The 19,411-nt window shown below is 37.9% G+C and overlaps 1 protein-coding gene across 15 annotated transcripts in view; it reads left to right on the forward strand.

Moving 5' to 3' along the window:
- Positions 1-19,411, forward strand: part of DLG2 (discs large MAGUK scaffold protein 2) — a 963,673-nt gene that overhangs the window by 934,643 nt on the left and 9,619 nt on the right. For 6 of the 15 annotated variants that reach the window (XM_056503680.1, XM_056503706.1, XM_056503665.1 and 3 more), the window contains 2 exons: positions 7,254-7,299; positions 19,223-19,273. In XM_056503680.1, coding sequence (XP_056359655.1) covers positions 7,254-7,299; positions 19,223-19,273 — 97 coding nt within the window. Of the gene's footprint in view, positions 1-6,258; positions 6,359-7,253; positions 7,300-9,918; positions 9,961-19,222; positions 19,274-19,411 lie in introns of all 15 variants that reach the window. The other 9 variants (XM_056503649.1, XM_056503673.1, XM_056503657.1 and 6 more) reach the window with 2 other exon arrangements.

Consider the following 19,411-nt stretch of genomic DNA (forward strand, 5'->3'; position numbering starts at 1 on the left):
AGAGAATTTCAAAATACTGTCTTGTCCAACTATCTTTCCATAAGTACAGTTTGAAGGCATGTAGGTATTGTAAATCTTTCTCCACTACTTCATAACAAAGTAAGAGTAATGAAGGTCTTTATGTAACTTGTTTTGTGCAATGGTCCATTTAATGCAGTAGTTTGCATTTGCACAAGTGCACAGCACTTGACTGCAGGAATGTTTTCATAAAAAATAAATAAATTAGCAAGCTGGTGGTTTTTTAATAGCACAGATAACCAACACCTTCTGGAGCTTTATTTGTTAGTGAAACCAATTCAAAAGACTGTATTGAGACCAAAATCTTCAATTTCATTTTAAAACCTAAAGAAGCACCAACAGTCAACTGAGAATCAGAGTTCTAAAAAAATATTTAAGAAAATACCTTATCATAACTGAAGAACAAAGTTCAAGTGGATAAATGTCCTACAGAAGGACCTACTGTAGGTAAACCGGTGGGTCTGTGTGATCAGGCAGTCCCAAATCTTTGCCAAGTGCACACTTTGCTACCTTTGATGTCTGGGGCTCTTCTGACATCGTTGTTGCAGAGAGTGCTGGGACTCACATGCACAAAGATTTATCAGAGTAATCAGTAGCTGATACATACATCAGCTCTAAGTGGGAAGGTTTCTTTGCAGAAAAAAAAATTAGTAGAAGAGTAGAAGAGCATTTAAGACAACATTGCCAAACATCCAGCTGGAGACTTGAGGAAGGAGGAGAAGACCTTCACACTGCCCATTTGGCTGCAGTGAGCTTGGCTAGGTCCCCACTGGACTGCAGCACAGCTCAGAGGTGCTGGGTCTGTGAGCATTCTCATCACAGAAACACAGATGTTAGAGCTGGGAGGGGATTCTTGTTTGGCTCTTTTCTCTTCACCACGCCCTTCTCTCCAGGCTCTGCAGTGTTATTCCCCACAGTACTTAAGATTAGCAGATTTGTTTTAAATGTGAAAAAATTATCTAGGCTTTTCCACTTCCCTTGGGGCAGATTATTCTACATCCAAATTGATTTCACTGTCAAGGAGCTTTGCCCTTTCTTATTTTCATGCTATCAATTCCAGTGCTGCTGTTTGAACTGTTCTTTCCCACTATCTTGGTGTACAACCTGCAGATATGTGTAAATTACCTTGGCTGTCACATAAGCAAGATTTTATGTTGGTGATTCATCTTGTTAACAATGAAGTAACCATGCAAATTAGTATAGAAAAGTACTCCCTTCATACCTTCCACCAAGTTAAATACAGGTTTGCAAAATTGGAAATACTGATTTTACGTGTTTTCTTGAAAGTCTGTTAGTCTTTCTTCTCCCCTGGTAGTTTATATTGGTTTTTGGTGTTCTTTTGTCAGGAATTAAAATTGAGTTGCTGGCAGACAACAAGCAATAATTCAGTCTTTAAAAAAATTATTAAAATTTCATAATCATGAATATTAAGCCACTCTGCCTTTGTCTGGAGAAGGTAGACAGCATGGAGCTATTAATCAGGATTTTACATTTTCATTTTGGATTGCCAGCACCCAAATCTCCCTGAAAACTAAGCAAGCAGAGTTATTTTCATCTAAGCTTCTTCTCACCCAGTAGTCTCACATATCAAAACAGATGATGGTACAAAAATTCAATAAGGAATTACTGTAGCCCAGGCTTGAAGTATCTAAGAAAACTAAAGGCTGAACTTAACAGAATAGGAATGTCCTTCACCTTGCCCCTCACAAAAAGTCAGTTTTGGTATTATGAGAGAGATTTGAAATATATAATATAGAGATCTATAAAATTAAAATATTTAAATATAGGGATTTAACAGTGTTTGAGTGACCAATCTGTTATTAAAGTCAGTGTTCAAATGAGTATTTGAATCTCCCTAATACAAGAAGTGTCAGCTAAACATAGGGAAAAGGATTTCAGAGGCGTGATGTTGATAATAAATTTTGTAGATTTTTGTAGAAGGGCTGATTTTCATTTAACTTGGGCCAAAATCAGGTATTAAAGAAGAATAAGAAAACCACATTGCAGATGAGAAGCAGTAAAATTAATTCCTCTTATACACTGCTAGACCAATCTGAGAACAAAACTGACATACATAATCATATAACATAAGAACTAGGTTAAAGCATAGCTCAAACCATCCTAAAATTAGATGGTATGTGAAATCCATTTACACCCTGTGAAAAAGAATTTCACAGTCAGTGCTCTGGAGCAGCTTTCTCTCAGGTGGTCCCTGCACACTGGTTCCCAACTCATGACTGAGGATTAGCATTTGTTGAATGAAATGGCAAAAGAAAGCATTCCTGAAGCAGTTGGGAGTTTATTGGCTTTGATAAAATAGACCTGTTGGAGCACCATAAAAAATCTTTCCCAAACATATTAGGATCTTCTGCAAAGCCTAACCTGTGTCAAGAGCACATCTGCACCAAGTACGGGTTAGATCAGCTATGCTATGAAAAAAAATTTGGGAAGAAGCCCAAAGTAAACAACAATATGGTTGCCTATTGCAGAATGGTACAACTGTCAAATTACTGAGATTGGTTTCTGTGATGTTTACCATTAGAAGAAGATTTTTAAATCGGATTGTTTGTTTAGTGTTACATGAAAATTTCCTTTAAAAACCACTACTCTATTAGCTGATGAGTAACATATGTAAGGCTGCTGAACCTAGGGAAAAACATTTAGAATACAAAACTGATGTTGACACAGAAAAGTACCCAAGTGAGTTCTTGAGAAGGAGAAACACACAGTGGTTTAATGTCTGTCACAACCAGGGAAGGTTGGTATGTGTAACCCAGGCTTACATAACTGGGGACATCTGGGGATACTTGGTCAAGCAACAGTGCACAGTGCACACCACAATTATTTTTCTTGACTTCTTCAAAACACAGTCTATGCTTAAGTAGTATCAAATAGGGATTCAATCCAGGACATGAGTGAATGCTTTCCTCCACTGTTTTTTTCTCAGGAGACTCTTTCCAATCGCAGATCAAGTGCTGTGAATGATGTCGCTGTTCTGTTGTCAAACAACTTGAAAATTTCATTTGCCTTTTATTAGGCACTTGTCTGTTTTAAGTGCCTCCTACTGCCATTACCTAGGTTAGTGGTGATCTGTGATGGCAGTGACAGATACAAGTAATCTGTTGTACAGGTTTTCACTGCAGTTGAAATGCCTGAGTTATTTGCCATTATAGGTTTTTACATTCTGGCAGAGAACCTGCGACTTACAAGGAATCCATTTCCAAGCACTTTTCCACTGACTTTCAGAAACTCTTCCTGCATAAATTCTGTTGGATCAGGCTAAGCTTGCTATCACAATTGTATATCCAATTGCATGCAACTTTTGTATCAGGTGGAGAGATGTAGGCAAACACCTCTGTCTCATTTATCCTACACCTATTTCACACCTTTCCACAAGCATACAGAGCCTATGGCTCCAGAGTATTTGAGTGGTTTCCTTTGTATTGAAATGAAATTTCTCAAATATACCTCTGAGTTTTGGAGTTTAACCTTGCCACAGATCCTCATACATGTGCTCCTGTCTTAAAAAAGAAAATACACACTCAGTACTGGTCTCTACTCTCCCACCAATGTAACAAAATATAGGATTAACATGGTGTGTGCAATATAAGCATGGTTTTATTCTGTGTGAGTCTCCCCCTTCTCTCTTTGCCAAACCCCTTGTCTCTATGCATTAGAGATATAAATCTTGATATCTGTAAGAAGCTTTTTTGGGGCTGTTAGCAGGATTTCATATCCTTAAGGGGGAGACCATCAGCCTGACTTTAATACCATTTATATTGGATACAAAACCAAAATCAAGGCTCTTGTCATTGATTCCTTGTGAATAAACATGCACTTAATTTAGGGAAATAAACACTTGGTAAGCTCCTTCAGTTAATACTGACTAATTATTTCTATAAGTTTGCAGAGTCAGACCCACTTTAGTGTTTTATAATATTTTACAGTTTCTTTGTTATTTTAAATATAAACCCTCTGACTACACCATGCCAGTATATATGGTTATTAACATGAATATAGACATTGATTAATCTATAGAAATATATCACATGCATAAACATATTTGGTTATGGATATTAATATAACTCAGATCAGCTTTATTTCAGGAAGAAAGCTTTTTACCAGTGTAAATACAGTGACATAGCTGCACATGATAGTCATCTGCTGTGAATTGCCAGATTCTGATCATCTAAATTGAAGTGGAACAATATTTCATTTAAAAAGCAACCCAGTACTTGAAACTGCAAAAGGAGAAAAAGTTTATATAGCAGTAGAAAATATCTGTCTATATGTATACTGTTAGATCATTCATAAGTGTGGAAATAATATATGCTTTTCTGGTAAAAATGTACTTTCTGAAGTTTTTGCTCTAGACTGTTGGGGAAAAAATTGAAACTATATATATAAGTGTTATTTCTCATATATTTTCTGTGAAAAAGCATATTTATTTATTAATTTGATAACATTCTCTTGAATTTGAAAGTACTGTAATGAAGTGATTGTAATTTTAAAACTCCCTTGCTTTTTGAGGTGTTATTGTTTATATATATTTTTTCCCTTTAAAAGTGTAATGCCACTAGCATTACTATGTCAAATTCAGATGAATCATGACAAACAACATTTTCACAAACAGAAGTGTTAACATGCTACATTCCTTTCTTTTGAAAACTAAAAGAAATTATCACAGAGAACACATTTTAATTTAATTATATCCATTAGGTCATTAAAGTGATGTAATGCGCATGTCAGTCCTCCTTTCATCCATAGATTACTTTAATCCTTCATGTGCTTTTTTTTTCCCCTCTGGCTTTCTTTCATACTTGCTTTGTTTTGAAATTGCATGCTGTCTGGATTATTTGTGCATGACCTCCACATTAATTTCACATTGAATGTTTACATACTTAGAGAGATTTTCATGGATCATTTATTCTACATGTGCATTTTTTAATTTGTTTTCAGTTACTAAACTTAAAATATGCTTGAAATGTAAAAGTGGTATGAAACTTTCGTGACATGAGTATCCAACTATTTCAACAGAGATTTTCAGTATCCATCTTTCAGAAATACATATTTTAAACCACATTTTATTCCATTATTTCAAAATGTAAGAAAATAAATTGTGTTCTGAGACTCTAAATATATTCCATTGCAGAACTGGAGCCAAATACTTGTTATATTCAATTTGAGCAATGACAAACACATGAGATTGGTCCTTTAAATGATTTAATAAGGTCTCTGTTCTCTTGGAGGTCATCACTTGCAAAGTCCTGTGTATGTGTTCAGTATAAGAGACATTATAGGTCACTGTCTGACTGACAGCACAGATCACTTCAGACACATATTGTCTGCAGCTCTAGAAGGCCAGCTTCTTTCAATTCACTGTATAGGGACCCTATTTCCTTATTTAATATCCGAAATAAATGTCTCAAGTAGGCGCATCCTGTTTTTACAGGATAGTGCTGTAAGCCCTTGTGACTGTTTATGAAGTCAAAGGTTTTATCATGTAAGAAACCCCAATTTCTTCTATATTAATTTCTGATTTGAAGAATTACAGCGAAATATCTTGCTCATCATGCAATGAAATACTGTTCATCAGCAAAATTCCATTTCTAAATCACATAGAACTAAAAGTATTATCCAGAGAAACCTGATGCATAAATAGACATCTATAAAATAAAACAAAGTTGGGGTTTTTTTATTAAGCATTAAAAGCATTTTAAAAATGTATAAAGTTGTCAATAAAGAGGCCAAATAAATTATTAAATCAACAGCACCTACCAGTAAAGAATTTTTTAATTTTAATTGACACAGAGCTGAATCGCTGAATCCACACACTACAAGCAAATCAAAGACTTCCGCTTTCCATATTACAGCCAATTCTTTTCAGACAGTTAATTAATTCTGTGCACAGTCTGCTGTGATTAAAGATGGATGGCTTGATCTCAAAGCATGCTCAACCATCTGTAGCCCTTCATCTAAACAAGCCAAACACAACAGTTTCCAAGTAGGGAGCTGTACATTGTGACTTAAGACCTGTGGAATCAAATCAATCCAGTCTTCAGGAGCTTTACCTTCAAATTTCAGACCTTACCACACCTCAGATTCTTTGCAGCCACTTAGTTTGTGCTGATTTGAGTCACTACAGTTCTCTCCACTTTTACAAACTAGTTGTTTTGTCAGCATGAGTGTGACAACAATTAGACGTCCCTGTTTTTGCCCCATGCCTTTTCTCCTTCACAGTCATTCAATGACAAGCGTAAAAAGAACTTCATCTTTTCACGAAAATTCCCATTCTACAAGAGCAAGGAGCAGAGTGAGCAGGAAACAAGTGATCCAGAACGTAAGTAACCTCTTGGAGACGATGTCACATGCAGCAGCACAACAAATGGGTGACACGCATGATGCCAGTATCCCACACATCTAGGCAAATATCTGTCATAGGCAGGCAGGAGAGGTATTACTACTGTGACCAGTGTATGACTGCAGTTTGGATCCAGCTTCTCCTCCCATCTCTGGAAATACAATTTTCAGAAGAATAAAGCAGTGACCTAAACTTTTGGAAGCGGAAATATGGCTCCTCAAAGTTGTTGTGACACCTGTCATAAATCCGAAATTGTCTCTCAGAAATACTCCCAGATCAGAATTGGCTCAAAATAAGGCAAATATGATTTCTTTCACACTACTAAACGAATTAGTTTTTAAAATATTTCTTCTAATCTTTTTTTTGCCTTTGACTTTCACAAAGTTGATTTTCGTGGGCAGCTCCACTGGAAGTTTAACAGTTAAAGGAAGCAGCCATGTTAACAGCTTAAAGAACTAAATTGGATCTTGGAATGTGTACCACCACAAGCATTTATTGCTTTCTTGAATTATATAGGGAACCAGCATTATTAAAAATACTTGCTAGTTCCAAGCCCAAATATTCACTTTTTTTTTCTTAATAATTTTTTCCTGAATTTATCCAGTGAGGATAGTTTCTGGAACTTTATTTATCTGGTTGTTCCTTCTTCCTCACAGCTCCAAAAGGCACTTTTCACAGTCACTGCCTCTTTCTTTGGCTGAATTTCCACAGAATAAGGGTCTAAATTTGTTCCAGAAAGAAAAGGCAAGGATCCAGATTGCTCAATCAACATGGTCAGTCATGGTAGTATCCATTTCAACTCCACTGACTTCTTCCTTCCTCTTCTGCGGCTGTTCTTCCTTTCTCATTGCTCTCTCTGGGGACTTCCGTGCAGGACATCCCCGGATTAGGTGACGACGGTTATGGAACAAAGACTCTGAGTAAGTTCCCAGGAATGGTCACTGTAAACCCTTTTTTGTTTTGTTTTGTTTTGTTTTGGCTTCTGTTTCTTCTCTGAGGACCCTTCACTCCTAGCATGCACAAGATAGAGTTTTATTTGTTACCCAGCTGTGAATGCATTACAAATGTTCCAATCTTTCTGTTCTGCATGATGGTATTAAATAACATACAGTGTATCAAGCAGACACTTTCACTTCTTTTATAATAACACCTTTTGTTTCCAACAGTGTATTATTGTTCCCATCTTGGCAGTTCTGTAGAGTAGCATACCTAGAATGCCTTTTGCTGCCTAGACTGTTCTTTTCAGCAACAATCCCTCCCTCTCCATCTAAAGGGAAAGTTAAACATTTTAACATCCTGAGGAGACCAATAGAAAATTAGTTTATGCTGTTGCTTCTGCATTTTCAGCTTTTTGCATGGGACTGTTTGTTATTTTGCTGAATTTTTAGATTAGTATTTGTTATTAATGGAAGAAGTTATTTGCAGGCTAGAGAAGATCATGCATTCTCCAAAACTAATTTTGGACCAATTTTCACCATTAGCAACCTGTTCTCTGCCACACAACCTTAATCAATTTTTTTTCTGATGCAGCAAACCTGTCGCAAGACTTGGCATTGCAGTGTGTATAACATGTCAGATCATTGCTCAGAAACAATTTTTCTTCCTCAGAATGTGAACCAGAAAAACTGTATAGGATGCAATATTTGCTGCTGATTTCTACAAATATAGCTATATTAAATTTTGTATCAAGAGCTAAATAATGTCAACAAAATGCCACTTGCATGTGTTTGGCTACTTGTTCCTCAGTTGTTTTTCCTTTTCTTAAGCCCCAAGTAATTGGAGCAAAATGTGTGTTAATGCTGCATTGCCTTCTGTTTTGTATATGCTTTTTAATTGCAGGAATGCACATCCATGCACACAGTTTTGGAGATTATTCTGTTTTTGACTGAATTGTTGAAGGAACATTTTAATGATTTAACTTAAAGCCATGCAGTGGCTCACAATTTAAAGATGAAAGCTTTATCTCTTGTACAAGGAAGAAGGTTCTGCAAGACTGGTTTTGTCAGTGATAGACAGCAAATGTCACTGCCACTGAATTTTAACCATTGTCTGATCATTTAAGTGTCATAGCAGCTCATTAGCAACAAATGCAGATCCTTCCCTGCTAGAGAAAAGTAAAATACCTCAGATCTGATAACCTTCCTGAAAATGTGTCCTTACAAAGAGAATTCTCCATCATCCAACCATTTGAAAGTTACCTGAATTCTTCAAATTTATATGGAACAAAGAAGCACCTAGGTATTGTATAGGCTGTAATGCCTGTATTAATATTGCACCTGGCTTTAAATTACTGGTACACTTCTAGACATCCCCACCCATCCAAATTTTGTTAATTTTCTACTCAGACATGCTTTTTAATGACAGTTTTCCCATTACTGATTTTTTTCAGGTATCATCCCTTCCCATTTCTGCTGCTGCAGTAGCCCCATAACTCCAAATCTATGAACCCTAAGCCATTAGATTGGTACATGGAGGAAAGGCAGCACCTTCCAGAGAATTCTGGCACTGCTCCTGTCTTTCTCATTAACCCAAGTGTTCCCAGATGTACAGCCATTATGCCATTGGCTTCTAAATGTCCTGGACCAGCTGAAAAGTTTCAACTGCCAAATGATCTTTCAGATGGAAAATAATCAGCACTTCTATCAGTGAAACCACTGTTTATTTAATATGGTCCTGCAGACCTCCTGGAGAGCAGATAGCATGATCTCACTGTCCATAAATAGTCTGCTGATTACAGTTTTGGAATAACATTATATGATGTAGATTTCAGCTTCCTTTCAAGAATATGATAATAGAAACAGTACACCTGGCTTGACAAACCACAAGACTGAGCCATCATGATAGTTCTTATATTCCTGTTCACCCATCCAGGCTAGTCTGATAAAGGTCTTGAAACTCCAGCTCAAATCCTGAGGCTAGACAATTTCTGGAAAAAGACTTCTTCCCTTTTTTTCCTTAGTTTTTTTTAATTGGCTTTGTCTTCTTTATTTTTTCCCCCTTTTGGATAGGGTAGATTAGACACAGTTACAATATTTGATACCAAAATAACTTCCATGGCAATCTGTTAATCACTGCACAATCCTTTGGGATAGTGAACACTGATTAAAGACAGACACAAGTTCGAAGTTTAGCAGGAATAGTTTCAAAGCATAAATGATGCACATCACTGATTGTGCAGAATATAAGCAGACACTTGAATTTCAAGAAATTGCTCAAGACATCAAGTGCAATCCAAGTTGACCATAATATACATTGAAATGAAGTTATCAGAGATGTCATTTACTGTCTATCACAAAAAGACATGGTTTTACCATGGCACATATCAGTAGCTAATACATACAGTCTTTCTGAAATGCCACAAGAGAGAAAGCTTTCATTTTACCTCTGTAAAATATCTGAGCATTTGCAGGTGATGTCACTGCACAGCTTTTATTTCTGCTCTGCATAACTACCTTTGCATGACTGTGGCAGTTCTTTTAAGTTTCTGCAGCTCTGTGGTGCTTGGTTATGTTCTTTAATTTGCTGTACTGTTCTTGCAGAACATGTTTCTTCTAATGCCAGCGATAGTGAAAGTAGCTACAGTAAGTTACTGCTTTCATTAGAGTCCTTTTATTTTGCATTGCTTGTTCTGTTTCTTTTATTTTGTTTCTCTCCTTGCTACTCTTTTGTTAATGTTAAAAAAATCACTGGAGCAAATGGCTTGGAATTCAAATTTATGACCATGTCTTGAGTACAAAGCTATAAAAGAAAACTGGCAAACTTTATAAGAGAAGGGAGAAAGGTTGTTACTTGTGATGTATTAGGGAAATAAAACTAAACCTGGCTTTGGGTAGCCTATGCAAGTCAGGATTATTTCATTTAGTGACAAAAGTTTATTTCAGTGGAGGCAGGGGGAAGTTCCTTGATGGTTTTTTAAGAGTAAAGTTACTGCACAGCTGTAGTCAAATCTGTAAGAGGCATCCTTTTCATAAGGTCACAATTTTTACTTGCATTTCTGCTTGCCTGTATAGATGGCTAAGAAACAGTCCCAGAAATTTTATTGAGCCCTTAGTTTTGACAGTACAGATTTCCTAATTCATATTGCAGTCTTTAAAAAAGGTAAGATAGACCTTCACTGCTTAGGCACTGCCAGTGAATGTCACTGATACCATGAAGGTGGTTGTCCCAACCCTGTAACCTGATTTGCTTGGATTTCCAGACTCCATGTGATCATATAACCAAGAGGCAGATTGTATGTTCTGGGTAACTCTTGGTAAAGCCCATAAATTTAACCAACATCACTATTTTTTGGAAGTTCTGAAAAGCAGAAAATACCCAAGGCATTAAATAAATTACTAGAAATGTAATTAAAGATAACTAAAATGACAGAGTGCTTTCTAGATGAACCAGATATTCTATTTATTCAAGCCATTTGCTTAACAATTCGAGTTTTCCACCAGTCACTCAGCACTTGTGCTAAGCACCCACATACATTCAGGTAATCAGTGGTATCATACCTCATGTTTACTAGTCTGGATATAACACAGCAGTTGAGCTCTGTTGATAAACACTGGTTTGTTTCAGCCAAAGAGCTAACCTTATCCTTGAGAAATGGTAAATTAGCTTGTATTCTCTTGTATTGAAAAGGTTTCCTTGGAAAGCAATTGCCAGAGTCACAAGAAAATAGTAGGCACTCTTGAATTGCCAAGATCCAATTCTGAATGGTTTTATTTTTAATGTGCCCTCTACTTGGGAGGAAAGGCGGATTTTATTTTTGATTATATTTATATTGAGATATAAGATGTTCTTTCTCCCAACTGACTTTACAATCAGAAATTAATCAAAGGATTAAATATGCAAAAGTTTGAGCAAGCCAAATCTCATCCAGATCTGTATATTTCAGGGAGAGCTCAGGGTAAAAACCCAGAGGATAATCTAGGCTGATGAACTGTCCCAAACAGTAGCCTTAATAGGAGTGCCCAGTTGCAGCCAAATCTATGGGGCATATTCACAAAAGCCTGTTACCAAATTTGGAGCATGTTCACAAAAGCCTGTTCCCAAATTTGATCATAAGACAGGCTAGATAGCCAGTTCTCCATTGGCTGTGTAATATCTTAAAATAAAGTGTATATTTTGAGGTGCAAGAAAGGTAATAGAAAAAAGTCAGGAAAGTTAGCTGGAGCATAGATACTTAGAAGAAAAAGTAGTAGCAACTTGCCATGGCAGTCACCCTCCTTCTAGAGTGGTTTCCATCTGTGCAAGCTCTGGTCTCACTCCAGCAGCATCCTGTTGGCTGGATGTTCCCACGCATTACTGGAATGTCCAACAACTTCTGCCTGGTGGAGAAGATGCTGGCAGGGATTTCTTCTCTGCCCACAGGATATCTATGCCATTAAGAAGCAGAGGAAGCTCATCTTAGATTCTGCCAAATGAAAGAGACTTTAAAATATGGAACTTGGTGCCCAAAGGGCCTGATTTCATTTGCTAAGGATTTATTGGTGTGTGATAACATTTGAAGGCATGACCTTGACAAATTAGTAGCTGTGGTTCCCAGATGCAAATTATTGTTTCAGATGGCCGTGGTGGCACCTGAAGTCTAATCTGACTATGTTCAGTTTCCACCTGGCCATGGTACATCAGCATATCTCCTGTGGAGAATTAAAGCCTTCCTGAGTCCAGATGATTAGTCTCTGAATCTTCAGGCAAAGAGATCTGAGTTCTGCTGTGTTGAAAGTACATCCCATTGCACAACTCATCACAGCAAGTCTCCCATAGAAAAATTATGTGTCAGGAACCAAGAAAAATCAGATGAGGGTGAGAGGCAGGTGGTCAGAGAGTGAAGCCAACAAATTGTGAGGGATGGAGATAAAAGAGACTAGGCCTGTCAAAGGAAGTTCTCACTATAAGTTCTCACTTTGTTCGACTGTTGAGAAAGGATGCTACACTGTAAATGCTTATCAACATTTCTGAGTCCTAGAAAATTTCCTAAAGTATTCCTCCTGATTTATTTATTTATTTATTCCTAATGAAAGGAAAAAAGAAAATGAGTGCCCAAGGTAACATTCCTAGCAGAAGAAGACAGCATGCAGTTATTGTTTCTTCTACTCTTGTTTGCATCTGGGTAGCTGGGAATGGAGCCCATCATTCACCACTGCTACAGAACCAAGTTTGTATTAACTCCATTTGGACCCAGCCATGTTGCAGAGTTGTTCCTCAGTGTGATATAGTGTCACTTTGAGGAGAATCTGTGTGTTCAAAGTGAGGCACTGCAAGTTACTTTGCAAGGACACTGTGTCTTGACTTGGAAACTCATCTAGCCCTCAATCTGTGCACTGGTCACATGCAGAGGAGAAAAAAGTAAAGCTGGAAAATTCACGAGGAGGAATCAAGGGATCAGCAGTGGTGTGGCCAGCAGGAGCAGGGCAGGGATTGTCCCCCTGCACTGGGCACTGCTGAGGCCACAGCTCCAATCCTGTGCTCAGTTCTGGGCCCCTCACTGCAAGAAAGACACTGAGGGGCTGGAGAGTGTCCAGAGAAGGGACACGGAGCTGGGGAAGGGTCTGGAGCACAAATCTGATGGGGAGCAGATGGAAAGAGGTTACAGTGAGGTGGGTAACCCAAGTAACAAGTAATAGGAAGAAGAAATAGCCTCAAGTTGCACTAGGGAAGATTTATATTAGATAGTATGCAGAATTTCTCCACTGGAAACATTATCAAGCACTGGAGCAGGCTGCCCATGGACATGGTTAACTCACCATCCCTAGAGGGATTTAAAGACATGCTCAGGGACATGGGTTAGTGGGACTTGGCAGAGTTGGACTTGTCTTTTCCAAATTAAATGATTATATGCTTCTATGATTCTATGAAATCAGAAATTCACACCTTGGCCAGAACAAAGAAAACGTGTGTGGGTAAGAAGTGATGGGCAAGTGCAGGGTGTTCTCCTGCAGACCTTCTTACATATCTCTGTAAAAACCGACCAGCTGGAGTCCTGGGTGAGGTGTTCTGCATTTTTCTAGTGGGTCTCTGGCAATTGTTTTAACACATTTCTCTAACTTTTGCTTCTCATGATGAGCATTTAGTGAAAAGTAGCTAGTTTCAAAACCTGTACTACTTGATCATTCCTAGAACCATTCCAAACCAGCAATACTGAAGGCTTCTGAGAAATGTCCAGGCTGAGACCTGGACCATGAGGAGTAAGGGGGTTACAAATCAACAACTGGGCTTTTTCTGGGAGGTGTTCAGATGTGTTTGTTATTTTTTAGAAAAATATATTGCTTTAAAAATTTGAGTATTTGGCTGAAATATTGCTTATGCCTCCAGGGTTAAAAAAACAGAAGTCAGATAGTTTTTATTTCAAAAATATAATTGAAAGTCCTCCAATCTGATCTCAAGAGAAAATTCTTTGACCACTTCTAAGCAACAAGAAGTTGCAAAAAGTAAACCAGATCTCTTCTGCCAGTGCCCTCAATACTTGATTTGTTATGAACAGTAGGGCTGGAGCCAACAGTGGGATATTCTTTCTTCCAGCAGATAGCCTTCAGCTCCATTAATTTCAGGATGAACCCCAGACACATTTGAGAGCAGAATCCAACCATTTATAAATAACAGTATTTTGGGGCCAGGAACAAATGCTGGCTTGATGTAAAGGGGATGAGTTGCTCCACAGCTGCTGCTGAATCACACAGCCATGCTCTTATGAAGTCTATGTTAGTTTATTTGTTCCCATTCTCAGCAGTAAAGCTAAGCTTGCAGAGTGGTATATAAAGTCCTGGTCCAGCAAAAAGTTGTTCTTTTTATGATAAGGACACATACAGCAAATTTTGACTTATCCTTGGGCCAGTTAATCAAACCATGATTTAAATTTATTTTGAGCTCTGCAACCTAAAATGTTCTGATTTCTTTGTCAAACCAAGCTTGTAAGGACAGACTTTTTACCATGGACTCATCAGATGTTATTTTGCAAGACATGATTTTCATAAAGAGCATGAATTTTCTTCTGCATATGCATTGTAACACTATTACACATAGTTCAGTGAAGTTTTTTACAGCTGTCATCAAAATTACACACACATGTTGCATCTATTTAGTCTAATTGCATAACTGGTTGTGATTGCACCAATTACTGAGAGAGGCAATACATAACTAAAAGTTAAAAATAAGAAAAAGGTGTAGAAAAAAATAAATTTACCCTCTGTCAGAAAATCAACAAGTCACTAATGAGATTTGAAGATTCAGATCAAGGCTAAAGTAGTCCTGATTATTGAAATAGGTTATTGATTATTAAGGACACTTGCATTGGCTTCACAGAATTGCTGTATTATTCAGGCATACTCAAATTGGCACAAGTACTGAAGTTTCCTTTTATACCCACACAGCTATATTGATTTTTGCCCATAGACAACTTTTCAGTCACAAGTTCATGCCCAGACTACTGATGATCTTTTTACATATTGGATTTACAGCCTTTCAATATATTTCCAAAAATCATATGTTCACATAAATAGAGTGCCAATAAAGGGATTTTGAACCAAATAGAGGCAGAGATATTGTCCAGTGTAGTCTGTGCAAAAGAAAAAGAAAAAACAAACAAGAAATTGATTTTGCCAAGATCTTGCAAATACAACTCAGGTAATTAATATATTAGCCTAAAACCTAAATGGATAGTGATAGTAAAATCCAAGTGAGCCACAAAATTCATAGAAGAGCTTAAGAACGAAATTAATTTGGCTTATCTACAAGAATTTCATATGTGTATTGATGGTAAGCACCACCATTAGTCCGAAAAATTTAATGCACCCAAAAATTCTCTTTGATTTTTTAAAATCATAAATAATTTCTAGCTATCTTCTCTAGTACTACTGGGTATTTTTATTCATCTACTTAGATCTCTTTTCAGATTTTTTCATTCACGGACATTAGTGGGATGCCAAAATCTCTGGATTTCCACTGCATGAGTTGCTGGATGAGGGAGGGTGTTTGTTTGCATGGTGACTGCCCCATGGCAGCTCACAGCAGCTCTCCTACCCCATTCACCCACAGGATGGGTGCAGGTACACCAGACCTGTGGAAGCTCTGGATGCTCTGGCAAGGCAGTAGGAAATGGGATCTTTTTGTCAGTTACATGAGAAATGCCTGATATCTACCAGGTCTGCAATAAAACTGGTTTAGAGTCTTTCACAGGCTCTCTGCCTGTGAATTTTCCTAATCAGAAAGGAAAAACAGAAGCATCACACTAAATCCACTTCAGAGCTACCCATCTGAAACCCTATAAAATCCCTTAAAAAGATTAAATTAGTATTCCTTATGAAGTTTATCTGGTGGCACAGGACCCTGCTGCCCAGTTTACAGAGATTATGAGTTATAACAAACTCCAGGTTATTCTTCTATTCCCAAGCATGAGAAAACACCAAAAGGCAAACTGAGCAGAGGGAATCAGGGAGTGGTCCTGAGAAAGTGGAAGTTCTCCTATAATTTTACATAAATATATTACATTTGGGAAACTTTCTCTTTTTTTTGTGTTCTGTTTCCTTATTTTCTTTTTTTTCTCCTCTTTTTTGACTTGATGGAATTTTACTGAAGAACAGGGGAACATACCAAAATCCTACAGAAAGGTCTTTTTCTTTTTTCCTCTTTTTCTTTTATCTGTTAAATGTCACAAAGATTTTCCAGATCAATACAGCTAACCTGGGCTAATTAAGCTGTTAATGTGGGTGTTAAATGAGGCTTAGGCAAATGATAAGAGCCTGTGTCCTGATGGATTTCACACTGTGTCTTACACCTCAAAACCATCACAAGGTTACAGCAATCTGATTATTGATTGACTCTAGAGCTCTTTATTATACTTAATACTTTATGGACTACTTCAAAACCATGCAATACTGACTGAGTGGAGATCATTAAAGAGTACCATCTGCTATAGTTAACATGCAAAACAGCTTCTGAGGCCCTACAGGATTTTGTCTGGACAGTGCATGGCAGGATTTTATTCACTTGGAAATTTAAGCTTCTTTAGTCTTTTTTCAGAAAAGAAAAGTAGTGGAAATGGTGCAGCTTTTCCCCACAGTCTCACTCCCATGTTTGAGTCTAGAACTGAGGGCTGAAGGTCCTTACCTGAGGAAGATGTCTGTCTTTATGTTCTTGTATGTTATAGCCAGCCTCAAAGTTTGTCCTTACTTACTGCTACCCTTTCCAATGGCTTAAGCTTCAGCACAATTTGAGTGGGCTGCAAAATTTTTCTTTGTCTTCATCCTCACCACAGATTCACAAGATATCTGTAAAACATGTTTTTCTCCCTAGCCCATACCCTCCTGAGAGTGTGGATGTACCAAAAGCTTTAGCATGGGGACATGTCTGCCAGAGACTGGGCAAAAAAGAAAGTAAAATCTGTGCTGGCTTATCAGTACTGGTTATAAATCTGTGCCAAAGCCAAGTATTAGTCCACAGAAAGAAAAAAAGAAAAAAAAAAGAATAATAGTTTCAGAGTTATTGTCTATTTGCCTCCAATAGCTGTTGACTCTGTCACTCCCATGAGATTCTGCTGTTCAGTTGCAGATGTCTGCATCTGGCTTTGCTGTTTGAATGCTGTTAGGGGACAATGGAGACAAATTCACCCTTCTGACTTTTTCTCTCCTCACAAAGTAGACATGTAAAATAAGTCAGATGACTCATGTCTTAGAATAAGCACTTGCCTATTTACAGGCAGCCTTTGGCTCCAAAAGGTTTCTAGGGACTAGCTTACACATAAGCACTCAAGCCTCAGGTTTCTGAAATTAGTGAAATTAAACTCCTGCTGTGAATCTATTTACTATTGAAATAAATATCAAGTTTAAGATGGTATTTGTACAAACAGGCTCCCCTCCACTTTGTTGGTATGTGATGGCTTCATTGCCCACCCTAAGACTGACTTTCTCAGGCTGTTGAAAAATACAGCCTTGGCTCCTGTGGGGTAGAGGACAGACAGTGCAGGAGCATCCTTGTCGACCCTGGAGAGTGAATTTTTTCATCTCCAGAGAATTGAGACATCCTGAGTTTTACATCACCCCTAAAACTTACTGAGAACTTTAAGGGAAACCAATGCATGTGATGCATAAAACCTAGTGAATCAATAATTCTAGGTTTCCAACTTTGCAAAAAGCCCAAGAAAAGTGATTACAATATCAAATATTTGCCAACAGAAAAGAAAATCCCTTGTCCACACTCCTCATATGTTATGTGGCCTTGTCCTCAAATGCTGTCTAATCTCTTCCTTTTATTAAAAATTATGTTGTCTCCTTTGCTGCTTCAGCACCACTGCTAGGCAGGAGTTGGTCCTGTCAGTTCTCCCTCTCTCATAACACATCAGTACAGTTTTTTATTTGCTGTTTCTGTAATTGCCAATAATTACATCATTTTTACTTGAAGAGCTCTTACACATTTGTCACTGCTGCCTAGATACATCACACACAAAAAAACTCTACGAACGCAGCAGATTCTTGGGTGGGAGTCAACTTAAGATTTAACTACAAAAAATTTGGTACCTTCTTGGGAGCTAAGCATTTCATCCAGCACAATGTTAATACAGTTAGTGGAGCCTCAAGGGCAAATCAGACAGCAGGCAGACTACTTCTGGGTGAGGTGTAACCCCCTCTAAATCCTATATGTACTTCCATCAGGCAAGGCAACACTCTTCCCTTATATGTGCACACTTTGGTTTGGCAGGAGCCCACCAGAATAATATAGCACAGGCTCATGTGCATGCAAGATGAAACAAAGGCAACCCTGTCTATTTTACAAAGCACTGGTATGCCTTATGATACTCTTTCTTCTCTAGTATCTAAATTAGATGCAAAATCCCATCTGTGGATTTTCTCAGAGACAAATACTGAACTGAGCAAAAAAAAAATCCTTTTAAACTTTGCTAATTTGTATTTCGAAGCTGCCACAGCCCTCATGTGGTACCAAGTATGTGACAATGACCCAGAAAGAGAAATGAGCAGGAATTATTCATGCTTTAGGTGAAGAATCCTCCTCTCTGTTCTGTTGCACTCTCATGGATGGGAGGACTGTGATGCATCAGGATTGCACACCTGCACCCTAGTCATGGTCCATATAGTTCCACTTGTTTCTTATGGCAAATTTCTCTGCTTTAGTCCCCTAAATATCACCATGAGGAAACAGCACTGTCCTAAAAGGGCAGAGGGAGGACAAATTTATATAATATGATGCTGTGAGACCTTCACTGAAGAAATTCAAAACCTGCCTAGACATGATCCTGTAAACCTGTTCTAGGTGCTGTAGCAGAGGGGAATTGGACTAGATGATCTCCAGAAGTTGAAAGTCCATTTTAGCCCCAGCCATTCTGTGAGTCTGTGATTTGTGTTCAGGGAAAGGATAAGGATCAGAAAATAGCTCATAGCTAGATGTTAGGCTGTGAATGCACTAGGCTATGGAAGCTATGCACTGAAGGACAATCAACTAAAATAAATATCTATTCCGTATATAAAAAATTGTTCTGTCTAGGCAGCCTGCTGATTTACTCTGCAGCAACATGTTAGGGCCTTAACAATAGAAAAAGCATTGCATCTTGATTTGTTGGGCTGTCTGTAAACAGCCTTGTATCAAATCACAAATAAAGGTATGTTGCCCGTCAATAAAAAAGCCCAATTTCAGTAAATCAAACTGAAACAATGGAAAGGGAGGGTGGGGAAGGAAAAAAACTGTGTCTATACCTGGAAGTTATGATGGACTTGGAATGGTTCAGGTGAGAGGCTTATCAAGAGAGAAGTGTTGAACCTGTTCTGTCTCTGTGTGAAGCATTTTATAAAACTTAAATACCTGACGTTGCTCATCAGCTTCAATCCCTTCTCTTTTTTCTCTCATCAGGAGGCCAAGAGGACTTCATCCTTTCTTATGAACCTGTCACAAGACAGGAAAGTAAGTTTCATCTTCTTTTCTATCACTCTTCCTTATGTTTTTCGTTTCAGAGTTTGGGGGCCAGCAGAGCATTCGGCCTGTTCTGCCAGCCCCAGTCTCCCTGTGGCTTCCTGAGTATCTTTTTCTTGAATACTCAGT

Source organism: Oenanthe melanoleuca, chromosome 1 (genome assembly GCF_029582105.1).
Source record: "Oenanthe melanoleuca isolate GR-GAL-2019-014 chromosome 1, OMel1.0, whole genome shotgun sequence".
Taxonomy (NCBI): Eukaryota; Metazoa; Chordata; class Aves; order Passeriformes; family Muscicapidae; genus Oenanthe; species Oenanthe melanoleuca.